Here is an 18,076-nt window from a genome sequence, read left to right on the forward strand (position 1 = left end):
ATGTACTTCTTTGGTTTAATTCCTATTTGCACAATAGAAAGCAATGTGTTGTTTTTAAAGGATGTAAGTCTGATTTATTTGTTCAACAGAGAGGTGTACCCCAAGGTTCGACACTTGGTCCTCTTCTTTTTTCCGTTTTCATAAATGATCTTCCCTCAGTTTGTTCTAATACTTCAGCTCAGCTATATGCAGATGATACTGTCATTTATACCTCTAAATCTAATATTTTACAGATACAAAATGCCCTTCAATCAGACTTTGATGCCGTACAAACCTGGCTCTCATCTAACAGACTGCTGCTCAATAAAACAAAATCTTACTCCATGGTCTATGGTACAAAACATAACTTAAAATTGAAAACTAATAACTTAATAATAACATGTAATGATGGTATGAATCTGCATAGAGTTGAGCAATTCAAATATTTAGGATTATGGCTTGACTCAGAACTTACTTTCAAACCTCATATTGACTTCATTCTTCGTAAAATCAACTTTGGTATCAGTGTTTTATTTCGATCCAAGAATTGTTTTACACTTAATGTTCGAAGGAAACTTGCCCTACAACTTATTCTACCTTTTTTTGATTATGCTGATGTAGTATATCTAAACGCATCTAAAACCAATCTTCTACCCCTCAACACAGCATATAATCGTCTTTGTAGATTTGCTCTTGGTTGTTCTTTCTACACTCATCACTGTATCATGTATAATGTACTCAACTGGCCCACCCTCAGCATAAGAAGACATAATCACTGGTTACAGTTTATTTTTAAATGTATACACTGCAGGGTGCGAGTTACGGGGGAGCAGGGGGAGCCATGGCTCCCCTGGTGGCCACCTGAGCTCCCCTGGAAACATGATTTGTGAAATTTGGGGGGAGCTCTAAAATATTGATATGATTGCCAAATTAATTATATTTTGGCCATGGTTTTCCCTCAAAGGTGTAAAATAAGAGAAATAAAATTGTATTTTTAGTTCGTGATTCATGAAAAAAGTGTTGCCTGCTTGCACGTCGGAGGCGCTTGAAGCGTGGGGGCGCTGCCTGCAGGCCGCAGCTTCATGGTTGGGCCGCTGGCTGCTCTTATCGCGTGTTTGGCTCTGTGTACAGCTATAGCCTATAGCCATGCGGCGTTCACACCGAACGCGATAGACGCGAATACAATCGCGTCAGACGCGTGTATCGCGCCGCTTGATCATTTTGGACTTTTTTAGCGTCATTCGCGCCATTCGCTTCATTCGAGCCATTCGCTTCATTCGCGTCATTCGCTTCATTCGCGCATGACGCTCATTTTTGAGGGGAGCCGGCGGGTCACGTCGGCGGACCCTCCTCCTCCGCCTCGGGGTACCCGATGCCAGAGTCCGTGAGCCTCCTCCGGGAGCCACGTCCCTCGCACCTCTCCCCAGAGTCTGGGCCACATTCGACCTCAGATCAGATGAGACAACCCGCTGAATTTAAGCATATTACTAAGCGGAGGAAAATAAACTATCTAGGATTCCCTCAGTAGCGGCGAGCGAAGAGGGAAGAGCCCAGCGCCGAATCCCCGTCCGACGGGCGGGCGGACGTGGGAAATGTGGCGTACGGAAGACCGATTGCCTGGTGTCGCGCGGGGGCCTGAGTCCTTCTGATCGAGGCTCAGCCCTGACGGTGTGAGGCCGGTACGGCCCCCGTCGCGCCGGGGTCCGGTCTTCCCGAGTCGGGTTTGGTAATGCAGCCCGTCCATCTCAGCTCATCTGTCTGTCGGCTTGAACTCGTCGCTGATTGGATGTCGCGGCGCGATGCCGCCTGAAAAGTTCGATATTTTCAACTTTATTCGCGCCGCGTCAGACGCGCCATTCGCGCCGCGTCAGACGCGCCATTCGCTTCATTCGCGTCAGACGCGCCATTCGCGCCGCGTCAGACGCGCCATTCGCGTCAGACGCGCCATTCGCGCCATTCGCGCCGCGTCTCATCGCGCCAGACGCTCCATTCGCGCCGCCTCCGCCTGAATCGCGTGTCATCGCGCCATTTACATTGGTTTTCAATGTAGAGTCGCCGCTCAATTCGCGTCTATCGCGTTCGGTGTGAACGCCCAGGCTATAGCCCATGTGATGTATGATGTGATGATGATCGATCGGGTGTTTCATGTAAATATTGTACATAGACCTATGGTGTGCGTGCAACGGATTTTCTCTTTATAATAGGCATATGCTGTTGCTATTAATGACAGGATCAGCATTTAAACTTTGCCCCCCTCCAAAAAAAAAAATTATCGCCCGCCCCCAGCCCCGGCTCCCCCGGACACCGTGGTATAACTCGCACACTGATACACTGCAATTATCCTGCTTATTTACAACAATTTTTGATTCCATATTCTACAACATACCATTTACGGCACTCATCCCAGTACTTCTTCCTTACCCCCACAGTGAACAAAACAATTGGTAAAAGAGCATTTATGTACAAAGCGCCCTCAGACTGGAATAATCTTCCTTTAAATTTACGCTCATTGACCTCTTTTCATAGGTTTAAATATTCTGTGTCTTCTTATTTTGAGTTAAATTGCACATGCTTCAGATGAATTATATCTTTTTTTTTCTTTTTTTTTTTCTCCCCACTGTAATTTTTAATTTGAACATTATGATATTATTTTACATTTCTCTTAGTTTATTTAGGCTATTGCTATGGCCATTTGCGGCCATTGAGAGGTTGTGTCCATTTTTTTTTTTTGTACTCATTTCTTTTATGTCTGTGTTGATGTCTGTTGTCTTTGTTGCTGTATGTTTGTAGATTGTTGATTGTGTCTTGTCTCTTTTCGGTTTGTAATGTATATTAGGACCCCCTCGAAAACGAGAGGATTCCTCTCAAGGGGTTTATCCTATCAAATAAATTTCTGAATGAATGAATAAACCAACACAATCAGTAAAAAATCTGGGCGTGATTTTTGATTCTGAGCTGAATTTTATCCCACATATCAGAAATATGACAAAAATAGTTTTTTATCATCTTAAGAACATAGCCAGAGTCCGCCCGTTTCTCTCCCAGGCCAGTACGGAGGTGCTAATGCATGCTTTTATTTCCTGTTGTTTAGATTATTGTAATGCCCTGCTCTCTGGTCTTCCCAAAAAGAGTACTCTAAATCTCCAACTTCTTCAGAACTCTGGTCCTCATGTGCTGACGAGGACCAGAGGGCGGGAGCACATTACACCAGTTTTAAAATCGCTGCATTGGCTCCCTGTACGCTTCAGGATTGATTTTAAGGTTCTTTTACTGGTTTTTAAATGTCTTAATGGCCTTGCGCCCTGTTACTTATCTGAACTGCTTTTACCATATCAACCCTCGCGGACCTTGAGGTCCTCTGGCACTGGCCTTTTATCCATACCAAAACCAAGAACCAAAACCCACGGTGAGGCAGCATTTAGCCACTACGGCCCCCACCTGTGGAACAGCCTGCCGGAGAACCTCAGGTCTGCAGAGACTGTTGACATTTTTAAAGGCAGGTTAAAGACACACCTTTTTAATCAGGCTTTTAACTATTTACTATATTTACATTTTTATTCCATTCTTATGTGGTCATATTTTATGTTGTTCCTCCAGCTTGTTTTTTAAGACGATATTAATCTTAAATAATTTAATTTGTTTTATTTACCTATGGTACAATTTTTTATCCTATTCTTATCCTTTTAACGTTCACTCCATTTATTTATCTTTTGTCATGGTCTTAATCTTATCTTATGTCTTTAGGTTTTAAGGTTTTACTCCAGAGTTTCCTCAGGGGGGTCCTCCACGCTGGGAGCTGAGTCCGCTGCTGCTGCTGGGGGTACTATCGTTGGGTCCCTTCGGCCCGACCAGCTGTTGTCTGTCAGGGTCGGAGGGCCTTGGCACTGGTCCTCCCAGCGTGGATGGCCCCAATGACAGCGCTTCCTCAATTCTCAGTGCCTTGCCATGTCTCCCTATTGCCGGTATTGTGTTTGTGTGTGTATGTGTATGTGTATGTGTATGTGTATGTGTGTGTGTGGGTGTGTGTGTGGAGGGTGGGAGGGGTTTACTTTATTGTTTTTATCTTTGTGTAAAGCACTTTGTGCTGCGCACTTGGTGTATGAAAAGTGCTCTATAAATAAAGATTGATTTGATTTGAAGGTTGAATAAGAGTGTTAATAGTCTCATAGAGTGTTTTTACACATCGTTTCAACATGAATAGCAGTGAATGACAGTTAAAACAGCTCTTCTAAATACGCACTGCATACACTGATGCACACAAAATGTGTTGAAGATGGGAAATCTCCCCTAATTGTGAAAAGTCAGATTTAGACTGGTATGGTCATTGAATAAAACACTTCACAACAGGGTCAAATTGTCAAAATCTCTTTACTATTCATTTCACTATGTACAGCGTAATAAACTATTGATTACTTAAAAAAAGTTGTCTCTCCTTATTGAAATAGTATTGTGGGAGTTGTTTGTAATATGTCAAATAAAAGTATTAAAATTGTATAATTAACAAACAGTCAAAGTTATACATTTTGAATTATTTTTCTTTCGTCTATGCTGAGTGCCACCTCACTGGCACATAATATAATTCCATCAACTCTGCTGGCTTGCTTTCTCTAGCTCCGACAATTCAAAAAGTGCCAAAAGGAATGCTTTGAGTGTGACGTACTTGCCGGCGTCTGGCTTCCAACAGCACCATCGCCCTGACCATCGTAAAGGCATCTGGAACAAAGGGGCCAAGAGCAGCTCCTGAAAAACAACCCCACACTATAATCCCCCTCTACTAAACATTACACGTGGCACAATGCAGTCAGACAAGTACCGTTCTCCTGGCAACCGCCAAACCCAGACTCGTCCATCAGATTGCCAGATGGAGAAGCGTGATTCTTCGTGTTTTACACCCCTGCATCTGACACTTTGCATTGCACTTGCGGAAGTATGCCTTGGATGCAGCTACTCGGCCATGGAAACCCATTCCATGAAGCTCTCTACGCACTGTTCTTGAGCTAATCTGAAAGCCACATGAAGTTTGAATGTTCTGCTTCTACCCTGAGGCTTCTTGTCAATTGGGTTTGCCAATCCAATCCAATCTTATCCATGTTGCGCTTCATTTACCCTCATTTGCGAACAAGATCCAGAGATACACAAACTCCTTCACTTGGGGCAGAAGCTTCCCAACCCAGAGAACGCAATCCATCAATCATCATACCATCAGGTCTATTATGTTGAAGTACTGAAGGCTTTATTTCATTAACTGGCAAGGAGTCTGCTCAATAACAGCTAACTAAGATATGTCCAGCTAAATGTGGAAAAATATACAGTAAAATATTAAACATCTATATAGTTAACACTACCGAAATTGACGGTAGTCACGCCTTGTAGCAGGTGCATCAATACTTTTCATGTTGTGCCTTGTTGGGGTAGTAGCAGGAGCAGATTTGGTTATCAACAGCTAATTATTATTGTCAATATGATTATCGATACTAAAATTATATTTAATAGATCATTATGATATAATCATGAATATATGGGGCACCACCCTGGGATCAGGGAAAAGATAACCAAAAACTGTTTTCAGTCTCAATATAAAGGTTTTATACTCACATGCCAATCACTGTGATCATTGGCATAAAAGTATAAAAACAATCGAACAATTAAAAAGGCGTGAAATTTGCGCACTAGCCTTCACAACCTGCTGTTATCCAGTGACATATACACAACAAGCACAAGAGACCGCTAGTTATAATATAATAAGATTGATCAAAATCAGTAATAATGATCACAATCAATAACACTGCAATTAACAAAGCCTTATTACCTAACTACCTAACACACAAAGCTAAGCTAAACAAAGGAAGAGACACACGTGGAGTGTGTGTGTGTGTGAGTGCGTGTGCGTGTGTGTGTGTGGAGAGAGAGAGAGAGAGTGAGAGATGGCCGGGTACAGCCACCAGATGGAGCTATTTCCCACAGCGTGCAGGGGCGGGGCCACTGACGTCTGATAGAGTAGCGAGAGAGGGAGAGAGAGAGGGAGAGATGGCCGGGTGCAGCCACCAGATGGAGCTATTTCCCACAGCGTTCAGGGGCGGAGCCACTGACGTCGGATAGAATAGCGAGAGAGGGGGAGATGGCCGGTACAGCCACCAGATGGAGCTATGTCCTCAGTGTCCGGAGATGGAAACAGCTGGTGTAGGATACGTGTGGGGGCGGTGTATGTGTGCGTGTGTGTGTTAGCGGGACACAAACAAAGAGAGGGGGAGAATGCGCACGCAATATTCGAAGGCTCAGGAGGCGTGTTACTATCACACGGGAGCTCGTGAATGAACTGGCGTTCGTTCAGCGGGACCCCGGTCCTTTAACTGATAGTAGACGCTTACTGAGCTCGCGAATATGGCTGAGGTTAGTCAAAATCACCGTTACAGAAATCAACCCAGCGGCGTGGGTACACAATCAGCCTTCGAATACAACAATACAGAAAGTCACGGACTCGGCGGTCCGTGATCAAAACTTAAAACACGTTAACAAGAATTACAAGCCAGTCCTACACTATCGAATCTCTGCTTCTGCCCAGACAAATAGCCTCTTACTTTGTGTCGATGTGAGGTGTGTCGATGTGAGGTTTTCCGTCCCGTGCGGGGATGGGGCGTTCTTGACGCCGGCGACGGACGGTGGTTCGCGGATCAACTTAGTTGAAGAAAACCAGTTAGTGTTTTCTCCCTTCTGCAGGCAATAATAAAATTGTGGGGCTCGGCGATTTAGTCAGCTGACTTCAGACAAGAACGGGTCGTAGAAGTAATCCGTTCTGCTGGCAGCTGGGACGAAGAAAGTGTTTTTCTTCCTTCCGCGGGTAAACAGGAGAGTCGCGGGTTTCGCGGCGGTCTCCTCAGGATCCAAAATGATGAAAAAAAAAGAAAATAAAGCGAGTAGAGAAAAAGAGAGGGAAAACAGTTTGTTGCTCGTCTAGTGAGTTTGGGGGAAAGACTGCGGCCTAGGACAAAGGAAAATGCTGCAGACGTAAAAGTTCACCTTCTGTTGTAACGCGTGTCACGGTGGAGAGAGGAAGTTCTTCAGGCGGTGCCGGGTTATATACCTCACGGCTGCTCCCGGGGACCCCCCCTGGGGTACCTGTGGTTGTCAGCCAATAGGGCACCAGTTGTGTGACGTTGCACTTCGCACCTCGGTGAGAAGTGCAACTAAAATGGCGGTTGTAGTTTTTAATCTCCTTTGTTCCTTTGTCCTGACCGCATGTGAAGGCTTTTGTAGGCCGCATTGTGTAGTCCTAATGGTGAGGTCCCAACAGCCTGATGTATGCATATACATTAAACAGAGATCCCAAACACAAGTTGGGTTTCATCTTTGTTTATACTACAAACAGAAATGTTTTGTGTGTTATTAATATACACGGTGTAGTCAAATTTCAAAAGAGACAAATAAAAGAAGCAAACCTGAGTATGCAGTAGTTCAGAATCTTAACTGAAACAACGTGTACCAGATCGTGATCTTGAGATGAACAGACAACAAAGAAAAACAGATAATCAGAAGAGAACTGGCGACCGAGGACAGTGGACCAGTAAAAGAGAATATATTCTGGTTACAGCAGGAAATGTTGTCGGCCTGGGCAACGTGTGGAGATTTCCTTATCTCTGCTATAAGAATGGTGGAGGTGAGAACATAAAAATTCTGAATGAAGTAAAGAGATGGCACTGAATTAACTTGTCTTTTCTCTGGGCATATCTGCACTTATCTCTATCTACTTAACTAGGTGCCTTTCTGATACCATATGGTCTGTTAGCTGTGGTGTATGGGATACCTCTGTTCCTACTGGAGAGCTCAGTTGGTCAGTACACCCAGGAAGGATTTGTCATGTCTTGGAGGAAATTGTGTCCGCTGGCCCAAGGTGAGCTGATTTGAACTGAACTAAAATGTGCAAATAAAAGGAGAGGAAATGCCAAATCACACTCTGTAAATAATGCTTTTATACCATGGCAGTTTTCTCTGAATCATTCAAGCTGTCGGTAATGTTTTATGTCTCAATAGGTGCTGTGTTTTAAAACTGTGGTTTGTATTTGTGCTGTAGGAATTGGATTTGGACAACTGATAATCACACTATTTGCCTCCATCTACGTTTTAATTGAAGCTTGGTCTATCTTCTACCTGGTGTTCTCATTCAGATCCCAGCTCCCCTGGGTCAGCTGTGAGAACTCCTGGAATACAGGTAAGGCTCTGAAGTTAACTTTAATTTATTAAAGCATAAAAGTTGGATAGCATCTAACTTAATGGTCACAGCATTTAAACTAAAACACAGTGGTCAGTTATGAGAAATGTTGATTTTACTGAAATGATAAGCCACCAGCTCACGACATTAACATATATAAGGTCTTTAAAGTCCCAGTCGGCAAGTCCAGCGGATTGAGGGCACTCTGTCAGATTTTGAATGTTTACAACAATCACGCTCCACCCCAACGACCACCGAGCTCTTCCCTTCAACTCCGTGCCCTTTGAAATCCCTTAGATCACATCACCTTTGAAACGCAGGTCCGATGTTGATTCTGGTTTTATCAAGGGAACCGTTGCAATCTTTCTTTTTTTCCTTATTTTCCACCGGTGTTTTCTTCTCCATGCTTGTTTTGGACCTCCTCGTTTCAGTTTTTAACGAGGAATTGGAAGCTTGTTGCTATTTCCCTCCACCTCCCCCCTGTGATAGTGGTACGACCCGAGGGGGGAGGGGCTCTGTGTGTGCACGAACACAGCCTTGCGTGTTGATTGGACAGGATGATTCGGGCTGTGTCGATTTTTTGCAAAACAAACAACAGGCTCTACTGCACATAGAGGCGCACTTGTTTTTTCTAAAACTTGATGATTTATGTTGTTCTATCGGAGCATAGTGTCGACTTCGGTGAATATGATCAAAAAAATGTTGCCGACTGGGACTTTAATTCACTTGGTCTCAATAAAATCTCTTTTTGTCCCTTAACTCAGCAAACTGTGTTGGTGTTCAGTCTTTAACTTCATCTGATGTGAGTGCAAATCAGACCAACACCACCTCTGCTGCAACTGAGTTCTGGGAGTGAGTGTGACTTAATTATCTCCAAAGTATCACATTTTGATCCTATTTGAATGCAACTTTGCAAAATGCAACAAATCCAGAGACATCAATTAAAGAAAACAGGGAATAGCTCAAATATGTGACTCATCATAATGTCATATAATATAAATTATGTTTTAAAGGCAACACTGTTGGAAATTATCCTGAACATTTGGCTTTTGTGGTTCATTAAAATATGAATTGATCATCAAGTAAACTTAATGATCTACATATCCTTACCAATCTTGTACCATTACAGCATGTGTTGTTGCATTATGTGTACCTCCATCTCCTCAGACGGCGGGTGCTGGGCATGTCTGGAGGCATTGAGGAACTGGGCAGTATGAGATGGGAACTGGCCTTGTGTCTTCTGGCCTGCTGGGTGTTCTGCTACTTTAGTATCTGGAAAGGAGTCAGATCTTCTGGAAAGGTCAGTGGAAACATTTCAAATATGTATGTATTTCTGGTGCATTTCATTGGTAATAAAATTCAACATTTTTAAGGTAGCCTATTTCACAGCCACGTTCCCCTACGTAATGCTCCTGGTGCTGCTCATCAGAGGTATGACCCTACCTGGAGCTCAAGAAGGGATCTACTACTACCTATATCCAGACCTGAACCGCCTGGCTAACCTTGAGGTGACCCGTTCATTCAAACCCCACTTCAGAATTACTTTGGTATTATTAAAGAGGATGGAAATTTAAATCTGGGTAGAGAAGGTATTTATTGAGAATATATGATGCTTCAAATGAATGAGGTTATATGACACCCAACCCTGTCTCAGGAAAAAGTATTTATACCTGTTTTGATTGACCATACTAGAGACAAAAAGACTGCAGTCATATCTTCCTTCTGACTAAATCACACTGCATCAAATGGTGGATAAGGTTGCACACTTTTGAAGATGTGGGATGGTTTGTGTTGGGTTGGGTCCATTGGCTGGCAAATGGTTGGCTGGCAATTAAGTGGTATCCTCCATTTTCTTTTGTTGGATCATTACAATGTAATCCTTTCTTTGTTGTATCATCCATTCTGAAAAATGACCTGGATTAGGGCCTCTATTTATCAGACATCTCTTAGTTACTGGTAGGAATCACACTGAGGGCCCTAGTTTCGTAGACCAGGCGCAGTCGGAGCGCAGCACACCTGAGCCACGCTGACGGGGTGTGTCCGCCTGTACTTTGCAAGTTTCGTGCACCGCGCAGGCTAGTGCAGGCACTCCTTCCGTCACTCCCACCCGCGCAAGTGGGAAAGAGGGAGGAGAAGAAGGCGCGAGTGGGAGACAAGGAGGAGACCAGGCATGGATTGGGATTAACACATCCGATTCAGATCTTCACCAATCAAATGAGTTCACTGCAAGTTCCGTTACTTGACAACCCAATGACAGAAGCAATGCCGCCGCTCCAACCATGCGCATCATGAGCTGTGCGTGCGTATAGTCATAATAATTATAATGCCGATATTATATCCATCCATCCATCCATCCATTGTCTACCGCTTATCCTGTATTCAGGGTCGCGGGGGTGCTGGAGCCGATCCCAGCTGTCATTGGGCGAAGGCAGGGTACACCCTGGACAGGTCGCCAGTCTATCGCAGGGCGCCGATATTATATCACTATAGAAATTGTAGGCACATTTTAGGCATGTCTATCAGAAAAAAGGGTCAGGGCGCACAGAAGTAGACATAATCCGTTGCGCCAAGCTGAATCTGTGACGCCTCCCCCTGCTGCGCCGACACAACCATCTTGGTGCAGGCGATCCACCAAACTGCCAAACTGGCTGTGCGCAAGGCTGCGCTGGTTGAAACTTGCATTGCGCCAGCTCCGCCACCCTGCGCTGCGCAACGAAACTAGGGCCCTGAATGTTAAAATAGAAGTCCTACTTCAACATATAATACACCTTTTCTTATATTACAGGTCTGGAGAGAAGCTGGATCTCAAATATTGTTCTCCTACAGTCTGACTGCAGGGACTCTAAATGTCCTGTCTAGCTATAATGATTACAACAACAACTGTTACAAGTATGTATGAATCCGTATTAGTAAATGGTACTATGTTGGTTTTGAATTTGGTCAGATTGCAGATTCCTTGATTTGATATTAAATCCATTGACCGAAAAGACATTTGCAAGTATGTCGTCTCTAATCTCCTCTTTTTGACAAGGGCCTATTGTGTTTCTGGGACCTTTAGGGACTGTTTTTGGCTCTGTCTGCTGAACAGTGGGACCAGTTTTGTTGCTGGGTTTGTCATCTTCTCTGTACTTGGATTCATGGCTCAGAAACAGGGTGTTACTGTTGATGCTGTGGCTGAGTCAGGTAAAGATTTTTTAGGACAAATTGTTGAAATTATAGCTATTGCATCAAAATCCATACAGTAAACAGAACTTTTTCTCTCTTAATTTATTTAATTTACATTTACAGGTCCAGGTTTGGCCTTCATTGCTTACCCTCAGGCAACAGCCATGATGCCTTTGCCACAGTTCTGGACTGTCTGCTTCTTCCTGATGCTCATTCTCCTGACTGTTGACTCACATGTAAGGTGTTTTTGTTATTTTACCTAAAGATTAGTTACCAATTGAAAGCAGTGCAACAATGAATAATTTTCTCATTGTACTTCATCCTCAGTTTGTTATAGTTGAGGGTTTCATAACCTCATTAAGCGACTTATGTCCGAAGCTGTTTCATAAACCACGAAGACGTGAGCTGCTCGTCCTTTTCGTCTGTTCATTCTTCTTCCTCACAAATCTGATGTTGGTCACTGAGGTAGTACAATATTTCCATGGAGGCACTATTGTCACAAAATGTTTTTAAAACCATTTCTCACAATTAAATCTAATTTCTTCCTGCTGCAGGGAGGGATTTACATCTTCATGTTTGTTGATTATTATGGTGCTTCCAGAGCTTGCCTGTATTTCATGGCTTTATCCGAGTGTCTGGCTCTGGCTTGGATATTCGGTGTGTAAAAATCTATATTATATCCCTTTTTCATGATATGATCTAATTGTATTTTTCTGTGCTTCAAATCAATCAGGTCAATAATTAGTTGTTGTTTTTATTACCATAGTCAAAACGTAGGATTAATAATAATGCTGCTAATTTGAGCGGTGTCTATGATTTAATTAGATAGCTTCTCTCCAATGTACGAAAAAGGAATAATGTACAGTGAATTTCTATCAGGTGCTGATCGCTTACTTAACATAATTGAGGACATGACAGGACAGAGACCATCTATTTTCTTCAAACTGTGCTGGAAATACATCATTCCTCTGCTGTCACTGGTGAGTAAGTTTTACAGAAACAAAATGTAGTTGTGCTTGAATAACAAGACTCTGAGTCTACAGCCATGTTGACTAGTCTGTTAGACTGTACATGGTCCATGAGGGGCTGGGAGCTAAGTATTACCACGTCATTGTTTCTTGCGTCAGTTAAAACTAAATACAAATAACAGCTGAGGATGACACGGATGGGGTTCGTTTTGCAGACATTGGGTCATAAAACAACGCATTGGACAAAATGTTGATGAGTGTTGATGGCGCTACAGACACAGTTAAGGGGTCACCAAGGATATCAACACTCATCATGATGAGGATATGATTGAACCAAATTACATGGCAAGCCATTTAATAGTTAAGGAGACATGTCAGGTTAAGCCATCCAGTACTTGCTGAGACATTTCAGGTCGAACCAAAGTGGATTGATGACCAAAATTGTCATGCTGCTAGTGCAACAGGAACTTCGGATTAAGGGTGTGTTGCGACAACGCCACCTTTAGGAATTTCACCCACAGGTTCAAATCAAGGCGAAAGACGTGTTCCAGAAAGAAAATAATCATTTTATTTAACAATTCAAAAAGAGAACTACAATAAAACATCATATTATATTATGTTGTCGTGGTCACCAGGAATTTAGATCAGGAGCATGATAAACTAACCCACTGTGCCTGTCCAACAGATTAAAGAGAATTTTAGTATAATCACGCCATGTGGCACGAGCAGTCACTGGTGACCAGACAAGCAATGGTCACTAATAAAACACCACTTGATGTTGACCATTACTTAAAATCACAATTAGCTGCAGCTTATGGTTGTCAGGGGTCCGGCGACTATGGCCTTCAACATGTTACGATGCATATACCGAACCTTATGCAAGTCCTCCACAGGCAAAACATTGTATATTGCCCCGGTACAGGGAGGAGCCTTCACAACCTGGTAGACTACTGAACTCCAGAGATCCTGGATTTTGTGGCGGCTTCTAATGCTATGGTCCCGCATGTACACCAACTCACCCACGGGCAAAGGCACATCATAGAACCACTGATCATGCTGCCCCTACCATCGGCCAGCAGCAGTCAACAGTCCTGTACCTTGCCTGGTACTGGGTCCTGGACTCGATCCAGGAGAAAATCCACAGGAAGCCACAGGTTCCTGACCACACATCAGATAGAAAGGAGACTCACCAGTGCCCTGAAGAGGGGTAGTGTTCTAACAGAAAACCACCTGTGGCTAGCAGAACACCCAGTCTCATTACTTCGAAGCTGGAAAGGCATGTAAAACGTTTTGGAGAGGTCAATTTAACTGCTTGCATTGACCATTACCTGCAGGATGGTAAGGGGTAAGGCGAGATTTTGCAATGTCATACAGGCAGCAGAGCTGACCGATCAAGGAGCTACCAAACTCCTTCCTTGGTCTGAGTGCAGGCGACTTGGAAGACCAAACTTGTAAAACCACTAAGAAAGCAGGACCTGAGACACAGTTGAGGCCCGGTACAGGGAATTTACTGAACACGTCAGTCATAACCAGAAGAGGTTATTTAGTTTAGTTATTTACTTAGAAGCAAGCAGGTGGCTCATAAAACTATGCGCAGCACATGTCCAGAGTCCTTGGTGACTTGGCGGTGCCTACACTCTTGGACCCACTGCTTTATGTCTGAAGACATACCTGGCCAGTAGCACGCACACAGATGTGCTGGTACCACCACCAGACTGGAACGTCGTCAATCAGTGGTATACAATTTAAGGGAGATCTTTACAGCCCAAGTCACTGTCCTGGGCAGAGATGACTGAATGATATTTCCACAGCATTGCCCTTACATTTGTTTTTTCCTGCAGTTTTCCAGGAAAAGAAGGCACCAGAGGGGTCTTTAATTACGAGGATATTGGGGCATCACCTTGCCACCTAATCCTGCTCCAAGTTGCCGATATATGGAATTGCTAATACATTAGCGGCTCATCTGTAGACAATGGCAAGACTGAAGGTGATCATGGTCCCAAGGGCAAGAAAGAAAGTTTCAGTAACTGTAGACTCCACAGAACCACTTGCCAATGTTTGAGTTCTTGCCAGCATCCAAGTTAGCACAGCCGCGAAGGGGAACCTGCTCAGGATCACTTTCCTGAGCATAATGGCCCAGCTGCTACCACCTTCTACAGGGCCCCCCACAAGAAGCTCGACTTTGGGAGTGAGGGACCTGCAGGAAGGCTATTGTTTGAGTTTTCTGGTTAAGCTACTGCTGTTGATGCAGATCTATCAATTCACCCAAATCTGGGATTCAAAGAGTAACATGTGGGGCTGGGTGGAAACAACCCTGCACCCTGTGCTAAAAGTTCATGAACTGAAAGAAAGGAAGAGCTACGCCTCCAAGCACCACCTGGGAGATCCTCCCTCTCCCACCTAATAGCCTCACTACGTACATCCAACAGAGTGGCAGTGGGCTGGCAATGAATAGCTGCTTGAGCTCCCGGAAAAGAGCACTGACATGTTCAATAAACTGCTCCTGAAGGAGAACATTGGTCAAATCATCAGGTGCACACCGCTTGACCCGTTCCATTTAAACCATGAGGTCTTAAGTTTTCGCCTAGAAAAGAAAGCCTTCTGTAATGCTAACATTGAACATGGGACATTTGCGGTACCTGGGAATGACATTCAGTGCTCTGCCACAACAGCAGTCCCATCTGCAGCAGAGGCATGACTAGCTTAGGCAGAGGAAGCAGGATTTGCCCCACCAATGCCCGGCAGGTAGGCAGCCCACTCCTGAAGAAGCCGTTCGTTATCAGCCTTTAGCCGTAACACTAGGTCCCTGAGCTGCTGCACCTCCTCCATACTTGCTGAGGAAAAGCTGCACCATGGCCTCTAAAAAAATTATATGGAAAGTGGAGCACCTAAAATAAATGCTGCCATTTTGGCGCTACTACACGTACAGACAATTTTACAATATAATAATACAAAACACAATATAAAGGGGAAAAAAAGAAAAGAAAGTAACACAGCTGCCCTTTAAATGTGAAATCCTGTCCACAACACTGACTAGCATGGCTAAAAATTCAGACATTCATATCATTCTGTAAACATTAAACCTCTTATGTTTGGGCTTTTCAAACTGTGTATTACTAACAGCCTGTGCTCACAGTCCAGCAAGAGTAGACTAGTCTTGCTTTTCTCCTGTTTCCATCTTTTTTTGCAGCAATAATGCGATACATACTGAGAGGGTCTACATTTTTAACCTAAACTCCTTATTCCGTATTTTTCCGTAAAACCTGTCGCCGCATCTTCACAGATTTCCTTCATCCTGTACCTGGTTGACTATAAACACTTCAGGATCAGTGACTGGTACATTTATCCTGACTGGGCGTATCCACTAGGATGGACCATTACACTCTCCTCTGTTGTCATGGTGCCACTGTGGGCAGCTGCACAGATGTGTTTGACAGCCGGGAACTTCAGACAGGTCAGTGTCTAAAGAAGATGTTTCTATAACTCTGAACGCCTCTGAAGCTTGATGCTTCCCCCCCCCCCCCCCCCCCCCGTGATCTGATTAATGCTATAATCATGCATTCTACAGCCATCCACCAATGGTTGCTGTGTAAGATCACTCCACACCACAGATGTAATTTTCAAATAATGTTAAAAGAAATACAGATAGCTTTTAAATGCTTTTGTATTGGATGAGATTGAAGCCGATGTAGTGCTTCTTAGTGCCGTAGGTAATTAGACATGTTGGACAGCATGAAATGGTGCACACTGAGCGGGAAGTCTGTCCTACACATTTAGCTCTGGGATTGAAAATGTCCACGAGTATGTAAACTTTCTCATTTGGTTTGTTTCTGTGTTCCAGCGTTTGTCTTTCCTTTGTCGTCCTGCTGAAGATCCCGCCTGGCAGAGGAAAGAAATGGGAGGGGAGGGAACAACTGCTGAACTGATAACGTCTGCAGTTAAACCTTAGTGTGAACTCCAAAGTCAAATAATTTAGACAGATACAACTATTATTCAGTCATTTAATTAAATAATACTTTGGTTTGAGGAAGTTCCCTGGTCTTTTCATCGTAAATGGTTTAATTCTAACCTCCTAGCAGTAGCATCACTGAACTCAGTTATCTATAAGTCAAATGTCACTGTATACTTTCACTTGTATCTATATCCTCCTATTTCATTTTGCTCACTCTTCAATGATTCTTTTCAGCCATGATTGGATTTTAATTATCAGTGTCCTGAAAATAATAAAATGATATCTACATTTATTAATAGACCTGTCATGTAAAACTTTCATTATGTTCCCAGATCACGCTCTTTTAGTTATATATGTGCTATAGGAAAAAAAACAAAAACAAATATGAGAAAAGTTGTCTTGATATCAAGAGGATCAACTGTCTGGTAATACATGTAATCTATTTCTAACTATGTTCGATCCAAGGCTGCAAGTGACTGTCATAATAATAAAGACCTGGTCTTTCTTTCCTTAGATGGAGATGCAACTTTAAATGTTCTTCACATATGTTTCCATATTGCAGGGCTTCTACAGTACTAAAGGGCAAATAACAAAAAGAAAAATACAACCCCAAAAATAGAAACACGACATTAACAATAACACGACATTAAAAAAAACACAACGTTAACAAAAACAAGACATTAACAAAAACACAACAACATTAACAAAACACGACAAAAAGATAAACACAACGACATTAACAAAAACACTGTGACAAAAAGAAAAACACAACAACATTTACAAAAACACAGTGACAAAAAGAAAAACACAACAACATTTACAAAAACACAATGACAAAAACAAAAACACAACAACATTAACTTCTACCAGAAAGGGTAGTTCTCTTTCATAATATTTCGTTCGATGTCTCACTATGGGATGCACGCCTCGCTGCAGCCCTCAGAAGCATTAATCTCGTTACGCCAATCCTGATTGGCTGGTGAAGGTGTACGTCCGTAAATAGTGCAGGCGGACGGCACCACGTCATTCAAACACCTCTTCTCACTCGGAGCATATCTCGCGTCCAGGGCTAACTAGCTTAACTGTCCACAGACAGATCTTATGCAGCTTCTGTCGTCGGGCGCTACTTGCCTTGGATTTATTTTCGCTTCGTCGGTCACACCAGATCGAACCTAGTGCTTTCCTTGCCCCTCCACGGCTTGGCCAGCACTGTTCTCGACGCCTCACCACGGCTGTTCGAGCACTGAGATTTGGCACACCAGCTAATTTCTCGACCTCTTCACGGTTTGCTGCCTCTACTCACTGCCTGCACACCAGCTCGCGGGGAATGGAGGCTAAAACCCCTCACACCAGAGGACTTGGAGACTCCGGAGCCCGATTCTGTCGCTGCGAGAATAAGATATGCTCGAACTGCCTGGGGCTGGAACACGCCCGGCTGGCTATCAACGTCCCCGGCTCGTGTCGGTGCTGTGCGGTTTTCACCGTCAAGAGTCTCCACAGACGGCTAGCCCGCCAAGCTAGCTTGTCTGGACATGACCCCTATCTCCCTTCCGACGGCGCGGCCGTCGAGGCGGGAGAGGAGACGGGGGTCGCCGCGGTGGCGACACCACAGGCTAGCACCAGCTGGGGCTCCCAGCTCGACATAGCCGCGGTTCCCCCGCAGGAGGAAGACGTCCTTGAACTGGACTATGGGGACTATGGGGACTATGGGGACGATGATGACGTTACCTCGGAACTTCTCATATCAGAGGATGAAGAAGAGGACGACATATTCATCACTCCGGCCCGGGCTGCGCAGCCCGCGAC

The 18,076-nt window shown here is 43.9% G+C and overlaps 1 protein-coding gene across 1 annotated transcript; it reads left to right on the forward strand.

The window, feature by feature from the left end:
• Positions 1 to 7,476: 7,476 nt before the first annotated feature.
• On the forward strand, positions 7,477 to 16,281 carry LOC311011746 (sodium- and chloride-dependent betaine transporter-like; the record flags this gene model as incomplete). Its single annotated transcript, XM_084006875.1, has 14 exons — positions 7,477 to 7,633; positions 7,733 to 7,867; positions 8,048 to 8,185; positions 8,950 to 9,037; positions 9,353 to 9,489; positions 9,563 to 9,693; positions 10,971 to 11,074; positions 11,244 to 11,368; positions 11,474 to 11,586; positions 11,678 to 11,815; positions 11,905 to 12,007; positions 12,230 to 12,330; positions 15,602 to 15,772; positions 16,160 to 16,281. 14 exons carry the CDS (start codon positions 7,477 to 7,479, stop codon positions 16,265 to 16,267), a joined length of 1,749 nt encoding a protein of 582 aa, XP_083863001.1. The 3' UTR covers positions 16,268 to 16,281.
• Positions 16,282 to 18,076: the final 1,795 nt, after the last annotated feature.

Source organism: Eutrigla gurnardus (assembly GCF_963514095.1).
Source record: "Eutrigla gurnardus genome assembly, chromosome: 4".
Lineage (NCBI taxonomy): Eukaryota > Metazoa > Chordata > Actinopteri > Perciformes > Triglidae > Eutrigla > Eutrigla gurnardus.